The sequence below is a fragment of the Cololabis saira genome, chromosome 18, assembly GCF_033807715.1.
Source record: "Cololabis saira isolate AMF1-May2022 chromosome 18, fColSai1.1, whole genome shotgun sequence".
NCBI lineage: Eukaryota > Metazoa > Chordata > Actinopteri > Beloniformes > Belonidae > Cololabis > Cololabis saira.
The window spans coordinates 18,368,297-18,386,871 of NC_084604.1; the positions used below are offsets into that span (position 1 = coordinate 18,368,297).

Consider the following 18,575-nt stretch of genomic DNA (forward strand, 5'->3'; position numbering starts at 1 on the left):
ACTTGAGTATGTAAACAGGGGATAATGGGGATAAAACCAGCACCTGTCTGACTAAAAGATGACCACTCAAGTGATGAAATATCAATATTCAAATTGTATATTTACAATTTTTATTTATTTATTCACTTATCTATTGGTGGCTGGAACACTCACCTCAGCAAGATTAGCCTGGTTTAGCTCATGCTAACCTATGAAGCTGACTACCTTGCATTCCTTCTGATCAAATCTGTCAATCCATCCTCATTTCTGATGTCACAATTTAAATGAAATTTGAAATGTGTATGAGTTTAAAGGACCATAGCAGGGCCCTTGACAAGTCAAAGCAATATAATGGCAACCTCTGGGGCTTCATTAAAGCTGGCTCCTGGCTCCTTTCAAGGTCTGCAGCGGGACCTCTTCTTTCTTATGTGATTTTGGTGATGACATTAGAAATGACTGTTGCATTGGCACGTTGAGGCTCCCAAATCAGACCAGGAGATTACAGATCCAGCTGTAAATATGTATATTTCTTCCGCAAAGTTGGACATTTTAACATGGTGGTAAATTAAGATTGACTCACTGTTGGAGACAGTTCCCAATCGTCAGTTTATAAACTGCAGTTAAATTCACTTCCTTGTTCTCATCAGACTAACAGAGCAGATATAGTCAAACGGTGACATCACAGCGGGTTGCGTCCACTTATTTTTATGCAGTCTATGAGGCAGACCAAACCCTACAGAAATGTGTGACACTTGAGTGGGACAAAATGATGTTGCATGGCTTGCAGGTCCCTCTCCACTCTCGGCACAGTATTTTCAGTGGTTCTATCAGTGTGTGAGTTTAAATATATGAGTTTAAATTTCAATTAAAGAGGGTTTTTTATTTCATCATCTTACGTTCATTTAATTGATTTTTTTTTTAATTTCTAAAGTGTTAAATCGTACAGCTTACAGTATTAAAGTCTGTTTGATTAATTCAGTGAAACTAAAGCAAGGTAGAGTACATATCCAAATGGTGGCCTTGAGGTTACAAAAAACAGCATCTGAAATAACACACATGCTAAATTAGACAACATGAACAAAGAAAACTTAATGTCAATCTTCATTGACTACCGTGTTAAAATGTCCAACCTTACAGCAGAAATAACTATATTTACAGCCTGGATCAAAAAGTGTTTTTTGTCTCCATTGCTAAATATCACATCCATGACAATTCTGAGGGAGGTGAAGTTTTTTTTGTACCATGTCAGGTGAATTAATATGAAACAATACATTTATTTTTAATATGGCCTGTAACCTTTTGATTGATAATCAGCTTATTCAGAGGCTAGGCATTATCACTTTTTCCCCAGTCATCATCTTGCACAAAGCTTAGGAAAGCAATTGGCAGTTTATATTATCCCAGCATTGTCTAAATGCAGCAATTATCTGATTTTACCATCAATACAACATCTAAAACAAGATATTCTGCTAGGTTACCAGATGTATAATACATAAACTGAAGAACCATACATGCTCACACACACCTACAGAAAATTTAGAATCACCAATCAACCTAATATACTACATGTGTTTGGACTGCAGGAGGAAACCGGAGTAAAGTGCAAGGTGTTCTTCCCACGTAAGCACAGGAAGAACATGCAAACTCCACACAGAAAGACTCACCAGGCCTGGGAGTTGAACCTTCTTTCTGTGCAGCAATAGTGCTAACCACTAAGTCACCTTTCTGCCTGGGCTTCCAAGCTACTTTTCAGAAAAGTTATGAATGATGTCATAGATGGGCTGTTCAAATATTTCTGCAATCTATGCATAGACACATTCCCTGTCAGGAACAGGGAAATACGGTGCAGTGACACTGTTGTGCAACAACTTGCAACAGTAGTTGCCTTCTTATCAGTCTTGGAGGAACATTGCTAATTCTGTATCACATTTCAATATTTTGTTTACCAAAAGTTGGCTCCATCAAGGGACAGAAACATGTGACCCTTATTTTGCCCACACACCCCTTTGTATGGCTCCTCCTCTTTGACTTCAGCTGTTTTTATTTTTTTTACAGGAGAGGGTGCTAGTGGTGATTACACTGACTATTTGTTCTGAGGTCATAGCACGTGTGGCTTATCCTTCTGGAAAATCTGACTTTAAGTGGTCTTTCCAACATGGTTGACATGTGGTTGGAATAGTGAAACTTCCTCTTTATCATTTGAATGCATGAAATTAGACCGAATGCTACGATTATTTATATCCCCTTTCATGGGATAAACTGATATTTATAAGTTTTATCAGGCCATTTCGAGTCATCAGCACAGTATTTCCATTGGTTCTTTCATTAACTTAGTGGATCTATGTGATTAACATAGGGACAAAAATGTTTTCCTTTTCTTTTTTTATTTATTTATATATACTGACATTACTTCGGTTGATTTTAAAATATTTAAACTGGATGTATTCAACATAGTGAGCTGTCCGTCAAGTACTAAACTTTCAGATTTGCTTGTTATTCTGTTTTTTGATGGGTGAAATGTTGTAGCTGTAGTGTATGACATTTTGAAGAGTTTTACTTTTGGTCGGTTTGTATTTTTGCTCCATGCTTTGGGCCTTGGGGGCAGCTTGGGCAAAGGCAGCCTAATGAAATTGTTACAAAAACTCATCATAATCATCAACAAAACTATCAATACGTTTATTTCTGAACATTTTATTATATTATATTATTTCATTATGATGCTCATAAAATATGAAATGACATGAAATAAAAGAGATAGGCTATTTCATTATTTCTCGTGTATTTATTTTTATTTTTTATTTTTATTGAGAAGTTATATACAAAGAACTTCAGACAAGTGCTCCAATATATATGTAACAAAAAATAAATATAAAATTACAGTGAAATTAACAGAAGTAGGGAGAATGGCACATAAACGAGTGAATAAATAAAAATATGAAAAAGAAAGTAAATGAAAAAATGAATAGGTAAAATGTAAATACAGTATTCATCTTTAAAAAAAACGTCTCGTATATATCGGTGGATGTTATACTTTGTTTGGTGTCAATTAGTTTAAGGGATTTAATGTAGCCTTTAAACTCAAGTAATAAACCTTTAAAGTGGGGTGGAGTTTTGGAGTATTTACATTTGTGTATGTGAAATTTGCCATACAGAATTAACAGGTTTATCATAAAAGTGATGTCATTTTCTTCATGGACAAAATAAAATATCCCTATCCTACAGTCAATTGAGATGTTTATCTTGATTTTAGACACTATATATTGTATTTATTTTTAATTTATTTCAATCAACTCCTGCTTGGTGACGTCACGGGCTGTCTCTGCTGCGCCTCTCTCTCTCTCTCTCTCCTCGCGCTCGTGCTCGCTCGCTCACTCGCTCCGCGTGCAACAAAGTGTGGTGTCCGCGCGCGCCCGCAGCAAGCGAAGAGCGAGAAACCCGGAGAAGGAGAGAATGGGGCGACTGAATCCACAACAAGAAGAGGAATAATAATAACCCACCGACGAGAAGACCGAGAAACACTCGTAGACGGAGGAGAACTAAGAGACGAAGAAAAGTTTGGGCAGAGGAACAGACTCTTGCGGCCATGGATACACTTTCCTCTGTATTCCTGAGAGTCCTGTTTCTCTGGTCGACCGTCGGTCGCGTCTCCGCTCAATTACCGACAGGTAAGGGCTGACGGGGAGAAGTTAAAACTTGTGGTGACTTTTGTAGGATAGAAGAAAAAGTTTAGACGACGCCTTTCTTTCCCATTGCATTCCCTGCTCACGCGTTTGAAGCCCCGACAGGTGAGCAGAGGTGTCGGAGAAAAGTTCACGGAGCCGCCGTACCTGTTTTATCGCTCCTATTGTGTTTTTGAAATGTCGGGTGTGGGAGACGTGCACTTTTCGTGTTAGAGGAAAAAAAAAACCTCGTTTGAAAGCATATTTGTAGCCCGTTAATGCTTTTTGTGACACAGTCCCGCACTTGTTTGAATTCAGTCTTGTTCGCCAAGTGGGTTGAGCTCACCTTTAATAAATGAGTAACACGGAGTCGGAGCTTGGGAGATTTAAATTTTAGTTCCCGTATTGATGTGGGTGCATGTCGCTCCGCAGGACTTCAGAGCCGAGAGTTTCTCAAAACATCGTCTCGTCTGAAGACAAAAAACACAAGTCAGTTTTCATTTGCAGCGCTGCAATAGCAGCCTGAAATAGACCCCAAGTACAGCTGTTGTGTAGTATTATTACTGCTCGTTAAAGTGCAGCAGAAACAGGGGAAAGACCTGGCGTGAATCGAGGAAAAGTTAGAGTGTGCACGAACATGTTTAATAACTGCAGTATTCATGTATAGCTATTGTAGTGACGGCATACAGGTTTGATATTGATCGGGCAGCAACGATCTTTCACTTTATTGAGAGCCCATTATGTGCGGCTTTGCAATGATACTGTGATACATTTGGACAGACATACTATGGGATAGTTTGTTTGTTTAATTTGTGTTGTTTTAAAGTACTTTTTAGCGGAAAGTGACCGTTTTGTGGGTGCAACAGTGAGATTGCGCATGCCAAAGGCGTCCTCTGCTCCGGTGGATTATTAAAGCTGCGTCCAGAGACCTGTCTGCCTCGTTGAAGGAAATACAGATATTTGGCTTTCTTGTTTGTGACATTTTACTTGAGTAGAAGTCGTTACTTTACATCGCAAGACAGCTGTAGTCCTTTGAAAAGCTGCAAAAAAAAATAAAAAATGTTAGAGTTCACGGACAAGGCAGAAAAGTCCGTCAGTTAGTTAATAAACTGCAGTGTGGTCAGCCGTAATGATCGCGGCTTCACTCCCTGACTGTTGTGGGATGCGCGGAACTGTAACCGAATCCCAAAGTTTACGTGTGCAGCCCTATCGTCCGTCTTTCGTGGATAAACGTGCACTGAACAAAAAAGAAAAATAAAGCTGAAACAGCACTCTTTATATGTCCCTGAGTGGGATGCTTTTGCAAAAGTACCCACGGAGCATGGAGGTTTTTCCCGTGGATGCGTGTTTGCAGCACGACTGCTCGGAGCTCCGTGTCGCCGTCTGCGCGTCTGTTTCCGCAATCAGCGGTGCTTCGCATCCAAACTCCGATGCAGAGGGGAAGAGAGAAAGACGGACCCACAGGACCGTTTGAAAGCCGACCTCTAAAATCACACTAAAACCATACAAGGTTGTCTTAAATGACACGTCACGCTCCATTTAGGTGCTGGAAATGACCACAAATTGTACAAAAACCTCATTTTCTGGTCCATGTATTCACACGGCTTCTTAATGGTTTGCATTGAAATTACACATTAATCCCAACTTCATTTGTGATTCTTTAATGGCTACCTTCTTCCCCACCCTATAGCCCACACCCCCCCTCACTGCCACCCCTTTCCCTCCCTCGGGGCCATTTGGTCCTCAGGGTAACAAATGTGTGGAATTTCTTTGAGGCCTCTTTGGGAACGTGAGTGCTGTTAATTTGCAAGTAAATACTAATGACTGGATACTGCAGAGGATGGCACCATTGTAGAGAAGAGGATACGAGAGATTACTTGCAGTTTGTTGTTCTGTAATTGATTTATTTATGCATAAAAGCAAAAAGGTGATGACAATAATGTCATTATCAGATAAAAACAACTGTGTTTTGTTGTTCTTAGTCCTACACTTTTTAATCTGGTAAAATTGTTCTCTACATATTTCCTAGAATCAAACTGTGTATTAGGATAACTATTTTATCACCCAATTCCATGACCTTGCAACATTTATAATCTGCAGAGATTGTATTCTGCACGTAGTAGCTTTGGCTCGGTCACAGTCATTTTCTAGCACGTTCAACATGTAATAATGCCGTTATATGAGCTGGCACTAACAAAAAGTGTCAACTTTTACTTCGATAGTTGCTAATATTGTAAAGGTTGCTTCATATTATTGTAGTTGATGCAACGACAAGAACTGGATCCACTGCAAGCTTTTAAAAGCACTTATCACACATATAAATTGGTATTAGTACTAAGATGTCTTTTTTATAAATTAGTTGTTTTCCTTTCAGCCTATTTATGCTAGTTTGCCAGTTTGAAAGTCAAACTATAACCCAATACATTTATATACATCTGTGCCTCTCTGGCCCCTTATTATGCTGTTTTGCACAGTTTTGCATTGCCTAATCATTTACAAAGTCATTGTAATACATACAAACGAGCGTGTGTCTTGCCGTCTTTACAAAGTCAGTAACTGAGTTTTATGTTAATTTGACAACTTTCTAAATCTGTTTCCTCTCTGATCGAGTTGTGACACAGATTCCAGGCGACTTTAATCTTAATGAAGTGAAATAATTGTTTTCCATCAGTGTCTCCAGATGAATTAGGGGGCTGCTGCTCCCACTGAACACAACATTCGAGCTGGTTTAATTATAATTGTAAATTATTTTAGTATTTTGAACATTAGAACCAAGTTGGTTTAATTATAATTACTTTTCCGCTCCATTTAGAAGATGAAATAAAACTGAGAGTTTTAATAGAGAATGGCGAGAGAGGCAAGTGATAGTGAGAAAGAGCAGAGAAGAAGAGGGAAAAAGAAACCCTTGCTTTTTGGCCGTGGGCATCTCCTCCACTCAAGAGACTGTGAAAACGGCAGGAGGGAGAGTGTGTGCGCATGAATCCCTGTGTGTGTCTGTCATGTCATGTGTGTGTGCTGCAAATGTGTGCATCAGCTTATGTGCTTTTCTGTCACTTAAAGAGAAGGAGGCAGGACGATGCTTTTAAGCTCCCAGGAGAACAGGGATACAAAGACGAGCATCTGATATGTTTGCCTCTCATTTAGATTCATGTGAAAATGCCTTCTCATTCTACCCATGCCATGTAAAATGGCGCCAAATCAAAGGCTGTTTTATTTATTTTCTCGTTAAAAGTAATGCCTCAGTCCTTCAGATCCATTTTTATGCCTTCTCCTCAAATCAAACATCCCTTTGCCCAAAGCCAATCTGTTTCCCTGGATTTCAATTCAGTGATAGATTTTAAAAATCCCTGTCTTTGAAAGTACTGGCTCATTTCTTCGGCTGTTTAGGGATGAAGTCTGTAAAATGTAATTAATCTGTTGAGAGAATTCATTAGCTAATCCCTCATTAGAATGTGTGCCTGTGTGTGTTGGAGTATGAATGAATTTGAGGATTTGTGCTAAAAAATGGATTAGCGACACATGGCGGCAATGCAACCTTGCTTCTTGTCGGGGAGTGAGAGCGGCTGAGAGCGGAACATGACTGACAGCTTGTGATTCAAGTTTTCATGCAGTGTGGTTTTTCAGGATGCACTCAACAAGACAACCTTTAGGAAGGAGTTGGTGTCATCTCACTTCTCAGCTTGTTGCACACATGGAAGTTATGTCTCTGACATGTGATTTATGTTGTGAAAGGGTCTATTTAAACCCAAACATATGACCCGTGCCTGAACTGAAACAACTATGTGATGAAACTCATCCTAACATAGAAATTGAAATACTGAATTTAAACCAATTACCGAAGAGAATGTTATTTGTTTTAGTTAAACCATCACCACATAACCAACTGATGTATTCTAGATATTTTCAGACATTAATATTTTTTTAGGTTGTTGTAGGGCTGGGCGATATATCGAGTATACTCAATGTATCTCGGCTTCTACTCTGTGCGATGTACAAAAGGACTATATTGTGAATATTCGAGTATACATTGTCAGGCATTTGCTTTTAGCCGCGGGCGTTAAATTACAGGCTTTTCTCACTCTCGTCTCGTCTCTCCTTCTCAGAGAGATAAAACAAGCGCTGCTAGTTACATACGTCATTCACGTACGTGCATCGTCATACGCCCAGCAGAAAGGTAGCGGCAGCAGGTGTCGGCGCTGCTGTCCGGTCCGCCGGTGAGTTCCATCTAACTTTCGCAATCTCGGCCTGTTGCGCCGTGAGTTCATCTGCGCGGTTGCTACGCGTGACGGACTCTTTTCAAAGCAAACTGGGACGGTTTAGTAAAGACGGGAGGGGATGTTTTCTCCTCGCACGCCGCGCACGGCTCTCCGGCAGCCCCCGAGTCTCGCACTCAGAAGGCACGCCGATTTTTCCCAGTGGCCAGCCGCGGTACTGCAACAAAAAATCCCATGGGGCCCAGAAAGCTTTTTTCCCATAGACCGCAATAGTAAAAGAGAAGCCTTCTTAGCAGATGTTCTTCAGACGGGGAGTCAGAGAGATGCAACGTGCACTTTCTGTTTTGAAATTACACTTTTTAAGTTTGTGCCACTCACTGCTTAGTAACTTTTTAATAAATACAGTTTTGGTAAATTTGACTTATTCTCCCTTTTTGCATGAAAGTTTAAAATTAGCATATATTAATACAGTATGAACGTGAACGTGTTTTAATGTAGACATATAGAATCATCATACTGGTGTGATTGTGGGCATTAAATTGTTAATTCAAGGCTAAGGCAAAATTTCTGAGATATATATGTATCGTGACATGGCCGAAAAATATCGAGATATTAATAAAAGGCCATATCGCCCAGCCCTAGATTGTTGTGTAAGCCATTAGTTGTAACCATTCAGGTTCTAGGATGTATTGCTATTGCAGCAGAGTGCAGTGCCAAGTGCAAGATACTTTATGTTTCCTTGTTGTACAAGTTCTACAAGTTTTAAGCATTTTAGAAGATTTTAGTAAAACAAAACATGACTGCGTTTCTTTTTATGTCAGCTCCAAGCAAACCTGTTAAAGAGGATATGACGATAGCGCATGAACTCATGACCTGTACTTCGGAAAAATCACGGAACTTGATTAGTGATTTTTGTGCCTGCCACCGTAAAATGAAGTCTGACTCACATACAGACACATCTGGAAATGCTGCGCTCCTTTTAGAGCAATAATGTTGGGTAAAGCCTGTGAATGTGCCAAAATTGTTGAATCACGGCACCCCTAACAAGATTGCATTTCATTTTCTCAAAACATGAACTATTCTCCTCTGTTCCCTCCTGCACTTGAAACAGTGGCATATAATCAGGAAGCCACCCACAATTTGTATTCTTTATTTTGGACTTTGAAGTGGAGTGGTAACAGCCAGAGAAAACATGACATGCTTCGCCCCAAGTAGAGGATACAGAATCAAGTCCTGCATCCTCCCAACATAAATGTATAGTAGAAGAATTTGTTTCCTACAGCCTTCTTTGCATAGTTCTAAACACATCCTTCTCTCTCTATCTCTCTCTCTCTGACATATTCCAATATCAGTTGTTTCCCACTCAAGCGTTCCCTACACAAATTGAAAATACAAAAATAGTTGTATTGATATATTATTAATATTGTGTTCAGGTTTACATTTTAGATACTGCTAAATGATGGGTGCAAATCTTCTGTGAACCCAATGAAGCAAACTAAGAGAGTGATGAAGTTCTTTGGAGATGAGGCAAGACAGAGCTTTCTAAACAAATCCTGGATCCCTGAAACATCATATCCCTGATAAATGATGATATTAGTCCAGTATCATCAATCTCGGCTCTGCCCTGTTTGGCTCTGGTCACAGCTGTTGGTGCAAGGTGTCTTCACATTCACACACTTATAAACACACACACACACACACACACACACACACACACACACACACACACACACACACACACACACACACACACACACACACACACACACACAGCTTTATACACATGGCTGACTAATGACGGATTGAGTAATCAACACTCGCAGCTGATTAATTACAGTACATTACAGCCTCGCACCATTTTTTTCCCCCACAATTCCGCAGACAGTTGTGAGCATCGTCACTACCAGTTGTGTGGTTTAGTTTGTGATAATGATATATTCAGTGGAAATGTGGCGGGTTTGTGTGTACTGTATGTACTGTAGCAAGACATTGGGGGATATTGCAGCAGGTGAATACGGTGTTGGAAAAGAGATATTTTTCAGGTTATTATGCAGGTATGTTAAAGCAGAGGGTAACGGCTGAGGCCGGAGGGGTGTTGGGTAACTCTTTGAGGTTGTGTTTGGGAACTGGGAACAAGTCATGCAAGCCATATCTGCTTTTGTCATCACACCTTGAGTGTAACTGTCAAGTATGACTGCACTTTTGTTTTAGTATGTTTACTTTTATGTAATTGACATTTTCAGTCGCTATTGACAAAAACTAATAGGCTCATTGAGAAATTACTCATGAGATTAATTTACAGTGCAAATAGTCATTCATTAAAGCTCTATATTATAAAGGCCATAGTCTGTAAGAGATCACAGATAAATATTGAATCTTTAAAATAGGCAACATCTCCACTAAGTTTGTTAACCTTTGCATGCTGTCTAACCTAATTCTGTCTTATTATTCTCTGCTTTGCTTCTGTTGGATCCAGCTCATATGGGGCGTGCTGAAAAGGGTGAGTTACAATGGGCCAGCCATGAGCTGAGCTACATGATTCATCAATTTTAGTGTTTTCATCATTTTTCCATAGTTTTCACCTTATTTGAGTGTCTAGACATTGGTTGTAGTGATTGTCATCCACTGTCATACCATGTTTTAGTGCTCTGTGTCTTTACTAACCATCCCATTGAGACTAACGGTGCCTGTATTATTTTGCTTGATACATGCAGACTCACTGTAACAAACTGGCACTTCTTTTTTAATATTACTTACGTCTTCAGCAAGCTATATAGCGTATAGTTATGTTAAGAGGTTTTCACTGTATGAAAACATTTAGTAGAACTGCAATCCATCTGATTCAGAAACTGTTTGACTGAATGTCTTTTTTCCCATTAAATTCAAGGTCTAACCTGTTCATTCTGATTTTTGCCCTGAGTGTTGGCTTTCTTTTTAACAACTATAATCAGCTGCATACAAAATAATTTTTATGCTTCTCTCTGTCACTGGAAATCCCAAAAAATGGCCGAGGTGACTTCATCAAGGTCTTTGTTCAAAATCCAGCAGAAAAAAAATTGCATTATACGCATTATCTTTGACCTTTTAATCTTTTTATTGTTCGATACTCATCCTCTAGAATTCCAAAAACCTTAAAGTGCTATACTTTCATTAAAAACCGATAATAAAAAAGCCCTTCAGTTGTGTATGTTGTGTTTAATGACTGGAAGAAAAAAGTTCTTTACTCTTAGTCAAGCTGAAAACTGTCCAGTTCAAGTCACCAGCCGATTAATCGAACCATTCCTAATGCTATATCAACATTCAGGCTACGTCTGACATGGATGTTCTCCTTAAAGACAATTTCTACAACAACAGAGTTGAGTTGACAAAATTTGTGAAGCGTTTTTTGTCTACTGGTTTGGTGTCCTGTGTCTTTGTGGCTCTGCAAACCTGCCTATTAGTTGATCTGTTTGCCATTTGTTAGTGTTCCTGTCTCTGTATGTGTAGTCAGACAGCTGCCGAGAGGTTTGAAGTTTCCAGGTGCTGTTTGTTTTACTGATCCTGCTCTGTAATAAAAGAGTTTGTTCCTTCGGTTGCTGAACACGCCTTCTCTACTCTACTCTACTCTACTCTACTCTACTCTACTCTACTCTACTGTACTGTACTGTACTGTACTGTACTGTACTGTACTGTACTGTACTCTTCTCTTCTCTTCTCTTCTCAGATAGACCTTCCTTTCTGAACTTACACTAAAAGCTTCATATTAAGCATATTACAGACATTTTCAGGTTCTACATTTCCTCTCACCCTTTTGGCTGATTCCACTCAACTTACTTTCTGAGATAGGGTTTTTTTAAATCGACTTTGAAAGCCCTGGGAGTACACGGTTGATGGGTAGTAGAGAGCAATGAAGGCATAATGATATAAAGTAAATGTTAAACAAAGAGGATTTAGAACACGAGGGTGTACATTTCTGGCCTTGTCATGAATATTTATACCTAACAAATCCATAACTATTGCTCACAGGCAGTAGCACATACTGTATCCAGGAGAGACCAAATTGAAACTTTACCACTAAAAGAGAATAAAATACAAGAAATAGATTGTCTGCTAGCGTTAAAATAAACCTTAATGCAACAACAGGAACTAGTGTTACAGCAAGGATTTTTTTCTTCATTTTTTTCCCCACTATGGGGCTGTGAATATGTTTATGACCTTGTTTAATGGTCACCATCACTTTTTTAAATAATGATTTTCAAAGTACCCTTGGTGTTCACCTATATAAACATGGGAAGCCAATTAAATCTTAAATTTATTTTCATTTTTAACATGTGCAAATATTATTATATTTCAGTGATAAAACTTGACAATACCATTCTTGAAAGATGGGTTTCTGTTTTATGGGGCTTCTTTATAAAAGTAGGAGTTTTACCCTTTTCCTATGAAATATCTTTTGGGTTGAAAAAGTACAGCTGAGATCAGCATGCTTTTCAAACAGTTGCATTCAAGCATGAGTATCAAACTTTCCAGCTTTTGCTGTGACCAAATCTGCTATTTCCTGGATGTTTGATGAGCCTGGTTTGAGCAAAACCACTAATGACTATGAGTGTCAGTGGGAATCTCTCGGCTCATGACTAAAGTTTAACCATGTCTCGGTGAAATCTGGTTAAAATTTCTCAAGCCCCTTTTGCTGTTAACATGTTTGGCTTTCTCCTTATAATTAGCTTTTCTAGCAAAGACAAATCTTGAAAGAGAACTTTGATGGTTTAGTGTTTTGTACACTTTTTTTTTCATGGGGCATAAAAAAAGGAATGTATAAGAAAATTATTTTTTTTCTTTAGTAGAAAAACACTCCACATGACTAACTTTTGTTTATTTATTTTTTAACTTTGCTTCAGGCTGTATTTTGTATTTTGTGCAAATGTGACAACCTAAGTTAAAGTGCTACATGAATATGTTAGCCCTCAGGTGGATTGGCTAACCCTGTCTGGGCCGGTATTTGCAACTGTGGTCACTGACTGAAGTGGTTTCCATTAGTCCAGTTATGAAGTCGTCTGTCATGAAGCTGCAGTGCACAACCAGAAACTCACACATGCAAAGGTAGCCATGAGCAATCCATGCATCCAATACCTCGGGGTGTTGGTTCATGATAAACCTCCCTAGGACGTTGTATTTTACTGCAATTATCTTTTACAGACATAAAGCTGCCATATGTATATTTTAATATAATAAAAAAAGGACTTTTTTAATGTCCTTACATTCCTCTCTGATGATTCTCCTCTGTAAGCTGATTTCAGATCAGAAGTAGTGAAAAGCTTTCGAGATATATAAACCCTTTCCTGTTTGTGTGTTATTTTGAATTTTTCTGTGTGTGGCCATATGTGTACGAATAAGGGGCTTACAGATAGATGACTGGTCCATTAAGATTATCATCTCCATCCCCAAGCATGTATCTTAAAATCACCACACTGCTGGTCCTCGGTCTGTGTGGGCAGAGATTTGAATCTTTTAGCAGATATACTCATGCTATCTTTTCCAAATGATGTTACACCAGGTTTTTTTTCCCCTTTTCTTTTTTTTTCCAAATCTGACTGTCTGCCATCTTAATCTGTCATCCAGTCTGTATGTCTGCCTGCCAGCCTGAGTGTGTCCCTACTTACTGGCGATGACTGCAAACACATGGTCAGCCTGACAGTGATCGTGTATACGCACCTACAGTCACTCTAACAGACAGGCTGTGTGTGGGAGTCTGGAGACAGACATTTAAATGTTGAGTGGCAGTCTTTCTCTCTGTCAGTTTTTTGGCTGGTCCAGCTCAGCCTTGATGTCTGAAACGCTGCCTGTGATAAAGTTATGTGTTTCATTTGTGTATGTAGCATGTTGGGCGACGGCTGGCTCTCTCTGGCTTCCTACCAGAGTTGGAACCTGCTAGCTGTTTGGGCCTTTCTATGTTGAGTTTTCTCGTTTTCACTGTCTCTGCATGAGTTTTGTCAGATTTCCTCCAATAATCCAATCACATTTTTGTAGGATAAATTGATGCCTCTTCTGTGTGACTGGTGATCACCATGGTGTATTATGGTGTATACATTTTACATGAAGTTGTTTAATATGCTAATTAAAAATAAAAGACAAGAAAGACGGGCACTTTTTACGGACAATAGTCGACACTTAAATTTGTGTGCAACTGTTTTTATTATCGATTTTTGTCGACCACGTCAACTAATCGTTGAACCCCGAATGGGGACACAAGTGTCACACTGCCTTTAAATGTCCAGAAAGTTTTTGACAGTACGGTCCACTTTGTGTCTTGCACCCAATATATTTTTTCAGATAAAAATGGTTCTGGGTTATAATGAGTTACTGTAATTGAATTCAGTCATTTTGATTATTGAGCAGTTATGCAAGCCATTTAAGAGAGAGTAATGCCCAACCCTACCTTTTTAAATATTATGCATACATAACCTATACATGTTCAGAGCAAACCCAAAGCGTCCCGAAGTCTCAAAGACACAATGTACACACATCTATAGCTCTCTCTCTCTATATATATATATATATATATATATATATATATATATATATATATATATATATATATATATATATATATATAGAGAGAGAGTCTATTACAACTTCTGTTGTAATAGACTCGATGTAAATAAAATTGAATTTAATTGAATTTATATCCTTTATTGGATTGAAGGCTTGGCATTTGACAAAATGAAGAGTCTAAAGATTGTTCATAGTGATTAAGGTTAGTTGTGTTTTTTTTCTGCCCATGTCTGACATTTAATAGTAAAAAAGTATAAAATCTCCCACAGATAGCCAAGACTGTGGACTGTTAGCGTATTCTTCAAAGTGCAATGCTTTTTCCCCCTCAGATTTAACCAGCAGTGAAGCATTCCTTTCTTTTTACAGAAATTTAATGGAAAACATTCCGTACAAAATCTGTAAACCATGTTTTGTACTAAAAAATTAGAAGTCACAAAAATGTGAGCTTTTGAGATTTGAGTTTGTCAGATCTAGTAAGTGTCTGCTTGTCAAACCCTCCAAATGTAGTCTTTGTAGTGTGGAAGTTCCCTTTTTGTTTCACTTAATTCACAACAGTGACACTTTGCTGATTATGTTTACTATCATCAAACTCTCAAGTGCAGTAGATTTTCTGTCACACTTTGTAAGGGAATTTTCATGGCTGTTAGCAGGGGAGGGAATGATTATAGCCGACAAAAGTCCTTCTATGTCTAGGCATGTGAGAATTAAATAAAGGTAGACTTTAAAGAATATAAGCCTGTCTGTAATGTAAGCCTCACCAAACTGTAAAGTTGAACATTAGAACTGAAATTAATACTTTTTAGGGATTAAGCAGGAGCCGTAAATGCTGCAGCACCATTTAGAGCTATACCACAGCAGGGCCAGCTGTTTCTTAGCCTTATACCTCCAAACAACCAAACTTGGAGATTTATATCAGTGCATTCATGACACTAAACAATAGTTTTGCACAGTTTCCATAGATTATAGGGTTAGAACAGCCACTGAGACCATTATTCCTCTAGGATTTGTGTTTTTGAGGAGCAAAAAATCCACTCTTTTGGGAAAAAAGAGGGTCAGATTAGAGAAGCACAAAGTTGTTGGAAAGGTCCAAACAGTGTGATAAGCAGTGCGGTGAAATTCCCAACGAGACACACAGCTGGAGAACATGTGAAGCAAGAACGTTGCCAAAATAGGACATGCAAGGTTTTCATTGGCAGAGAGCCCTGGGAGCCAGTATTGTGGAAGAATTTACTTTTTTGTTAAAGTGGCATTCACTACACAGACATGAATACACACACGCAAACATTTCTGTGATGTTGATGCTAAACAGACTCCACTCTGTCTGGTGGAATTGAGCACAATCAGTTGAGTTAAACTCATCTATTCTCTTCTCCTCTCCTCTGCTCCCCCCAGTCCCTCTTTTCTCTCTAAACATGTCCAAGTAAGACTCCCTGCTTTTCCCAACAGTTAGTTTACCCAACCCCCCCACCCCCCTGCGTTGGAATTTATGGCCCACTAACCTAAACAGTAACACAACATTTATCAAACCCTCCCCCCGTTTTCGTGTACTTCATACCCCCCCCCCCCCCCCCCACATCTCTCCTGTTAACTTCCCCCCACCTCACCTCCTCCCTGTTTCTCAAGTTTCCTTATCTCTCCCCTTCAACAAGAGCAAGGGAGGGATTTCCAAAATCCACACTGAATAGTATTGTATTACAGGAATAAAGTGCACAGATTTCTTTAAGGTGGAAATTGCTGATGTTAAATTTGTGATACTCGTGGTAACACTGTGCTGGAGCAATAAAAACCGTGTCAACAAGTTTAAAGTGGGTTTGAGTGGAAAACATCATCATATGTTCAAGCTGAAATGTTGATGTGGCCCATCTTTTTCCAGCTTGTGTCCGTTAATGTGTCTGCCAAAGGCAGCAATGAAAAGCTGTATGTGTAAGTTTTATCTGATAACCCAAGAACTTCAGGACAAATTCTTCTTTATAATCTCAAACTGGCATAAAACATTCTCACCCCTTTGTCTCCACCTCAACCCTCCCCTCTTCCAAGTACTCCGTCTTTCTCTCTTTCTTTTCCTCTGTCTCACCTTCACTCTTGCCAGATTTTTTTTGAATGCTTGTGTCCGTGTTTTCACTCTTCTCTGTTCAGCCACACTCATACTGACTCACACACATGCATACTTTTACATTTAAGCGTTTTAAAAGAAACTGTCTGTTTGAATTAAGTGGCCAGGTTAACTGTCTCTATGTGTGCGTTGGGCCAAAGGTAAACAAAACATTGTTGTGTGAAACTTGTGTGTGCCCGTTATTTGAGTGTGCGAACCAAGCGAGCTGTCTTGTCGCGGTAACGGTCAGCGGATACAGCGCTACCTCCACATGACATAAACTGTCTCTTACTCTTACACTCAGGCTAAGGGACGCAGCCGTGCACACATACATGCAGACAATGCTACCTTTACACACAGCGTCACTCTTGTCTTGTAGGGTTAGTTCTTCACCACAAAGCAAGGTACATGAAGTTAAGTAGAGGTTTGTACAGAACTACATCTGCCTGTGTGTTTAGTTATTAATCTGTCAAGGTATAGGGATGGTTTATGGTATATTTGGATTATTTAGATAATAAACTATAAGAATTATAGCTCACAGCAATAATTTTATCTGAATTGTTCATTCAAAGCTCCTCCAGAAATCTCATGGCAATCATGTTTAAAAACTCTGGTCTTGACTTCTTTATCTCTGACCGACTTGAAGGGGACCTATTATGCCATCTAATACCTATTTTAAACCGGCCTTGAATGTCTTAAAAACAAGCTTTTGATTGTTTTTGCTAAATAAATTAGAAATAGAAATAGAAATTCAGCCTCTGAGCCATGTCCTTCTTCCCATTCTCTAACCGCATTCTCTATGCGGGATTCTGAGGGGCCGGGTGGCTATGATAATGAGGCACTGTGCTGATTGGCTGCCTGACGCGATGACGTGAATGACGCGATACATCGCTACGAAAAAATGGCGGAAGCTCCGGCCGGCGGAATTGTTGTTGTTGTTCCGGCCAGAGTTAGTTGTGGGCGTGGTTTCACGCATCGCTCCCGTCATTACGTAACGACGGGCACAGAATCTCAACGACTCGTAGAAGCCACATCAGACTGGATGGCTCATCCGGGCGGCTGTACAGACACTGCAGAATTTGGTTGCTTTCCTCCTTCTCTGAGTTGGCAGGCTGAGGGGAGACCACTTTATATATGTTAAAGCAAGAGAAAACGTGTTTTTCATTATAGGTCCCCTTTAATTAGATACACTAAAAATGTTTAACGTAAACTTATTTTAATCATTAGCTTCAAAAATGACATTCCTTGACATTTGAAATAATTTACAGAAACCTTTTGCGGACTTTGCATTAAAAGCTAGTAGTGCTGGGCGGTATACCGGTTCATACCGAATACCGGTGTTTATTTTTCTTATGATATGAATTTTTCATATACCGTAATACCGGTGAGTAGCGCACACAACGTTGGGAACGCTGCGCCGCTGGACACTGTTTGTGAGGGGACTGTTTAGCCAGTGAACAGAGCCGGCAGGGAAAAGTCAACAGTGCTGCGTGTCCGCGTGTAACCTAAATCTACCATGGCCTCAGCGTTAGGGCTCGGCCAAGTGAGGCTTTATAAATATATGGGCTTTATAAATGTATTAAATATATGAGCGCGGAGTCGGCGAGGAGCACGAGCCGGGCGGACAGTGAGTCGCGCTGTGAAGCCTGATTTATGGTTCCGCGTTAAATCGACGCAGAGCTGATTTCCCTGTGAGCAGTACTCGAGTTGAGGGGGGATGAAGGGTGATGTGATGGCATCACCCCCCCTGAAATAAAAACGGTCCAAATCATCCCCCCTGAAATAAAAACGGTCCAAATCATCCCCCCTGTAAAACTGCCATCCCCCCTTTCCATCCCTTATGTCATTTCATCAATGAATGTGGTTTTACTGCTATTTCAACATTTAGAGTCATCACCAGAAAAATAACACCAGAAAAATAACTTATTTATTTAAATATTATTTTTACCTGTTTCAAGTAAATTTTCACTTGAAATAAGTAGAAAAATCTGCCAGTGGGACAAGATTTATCTTCTTATTACAAGCAATAAAATCTTGTTCCACTGGCAGATTTTTCTACTTATTTCAAGTGAAAATCTACTTGAAACAGACTGATTTATT

General features: G+C 39.4%; 1 protein-coding gene across 17 annotated transcripts in view; it reads left to right on the plus strand.

Moving 5' to 3' along the window:
* The first annotated feature begins 3,367 nt into the window (after nt 1-3,367).
* Nucleotides 3,368-18,575, plus strand: part of ptprk (protein tyrosine phosphatase receptor type K) — a 111,139-nt gene continuing 95,931 nt past the window's right edge. For 16 of the 17 annotated variants that reach the window (XM_061706968.1, XM_061706970.1, XM_061706969.1 and 13 more), the window contains exons 1-2: nt 3,368-3,644; nt 10,329-10,352. In XM_061706968.1, the coding sequence (XP_061562952.1) occupies nt 3,563-3,644; nt 10,329-10,352 (106 nt within the window). In that variant the 5' untranslated portion in view covers nt 3,368-3,562. The remainder of the gene's footprint in view (nt 3,645-10,328; nt 10,353-18,575) is intronic. The other variant, XM_061706971.1, reaches the window with a different exon arrangement.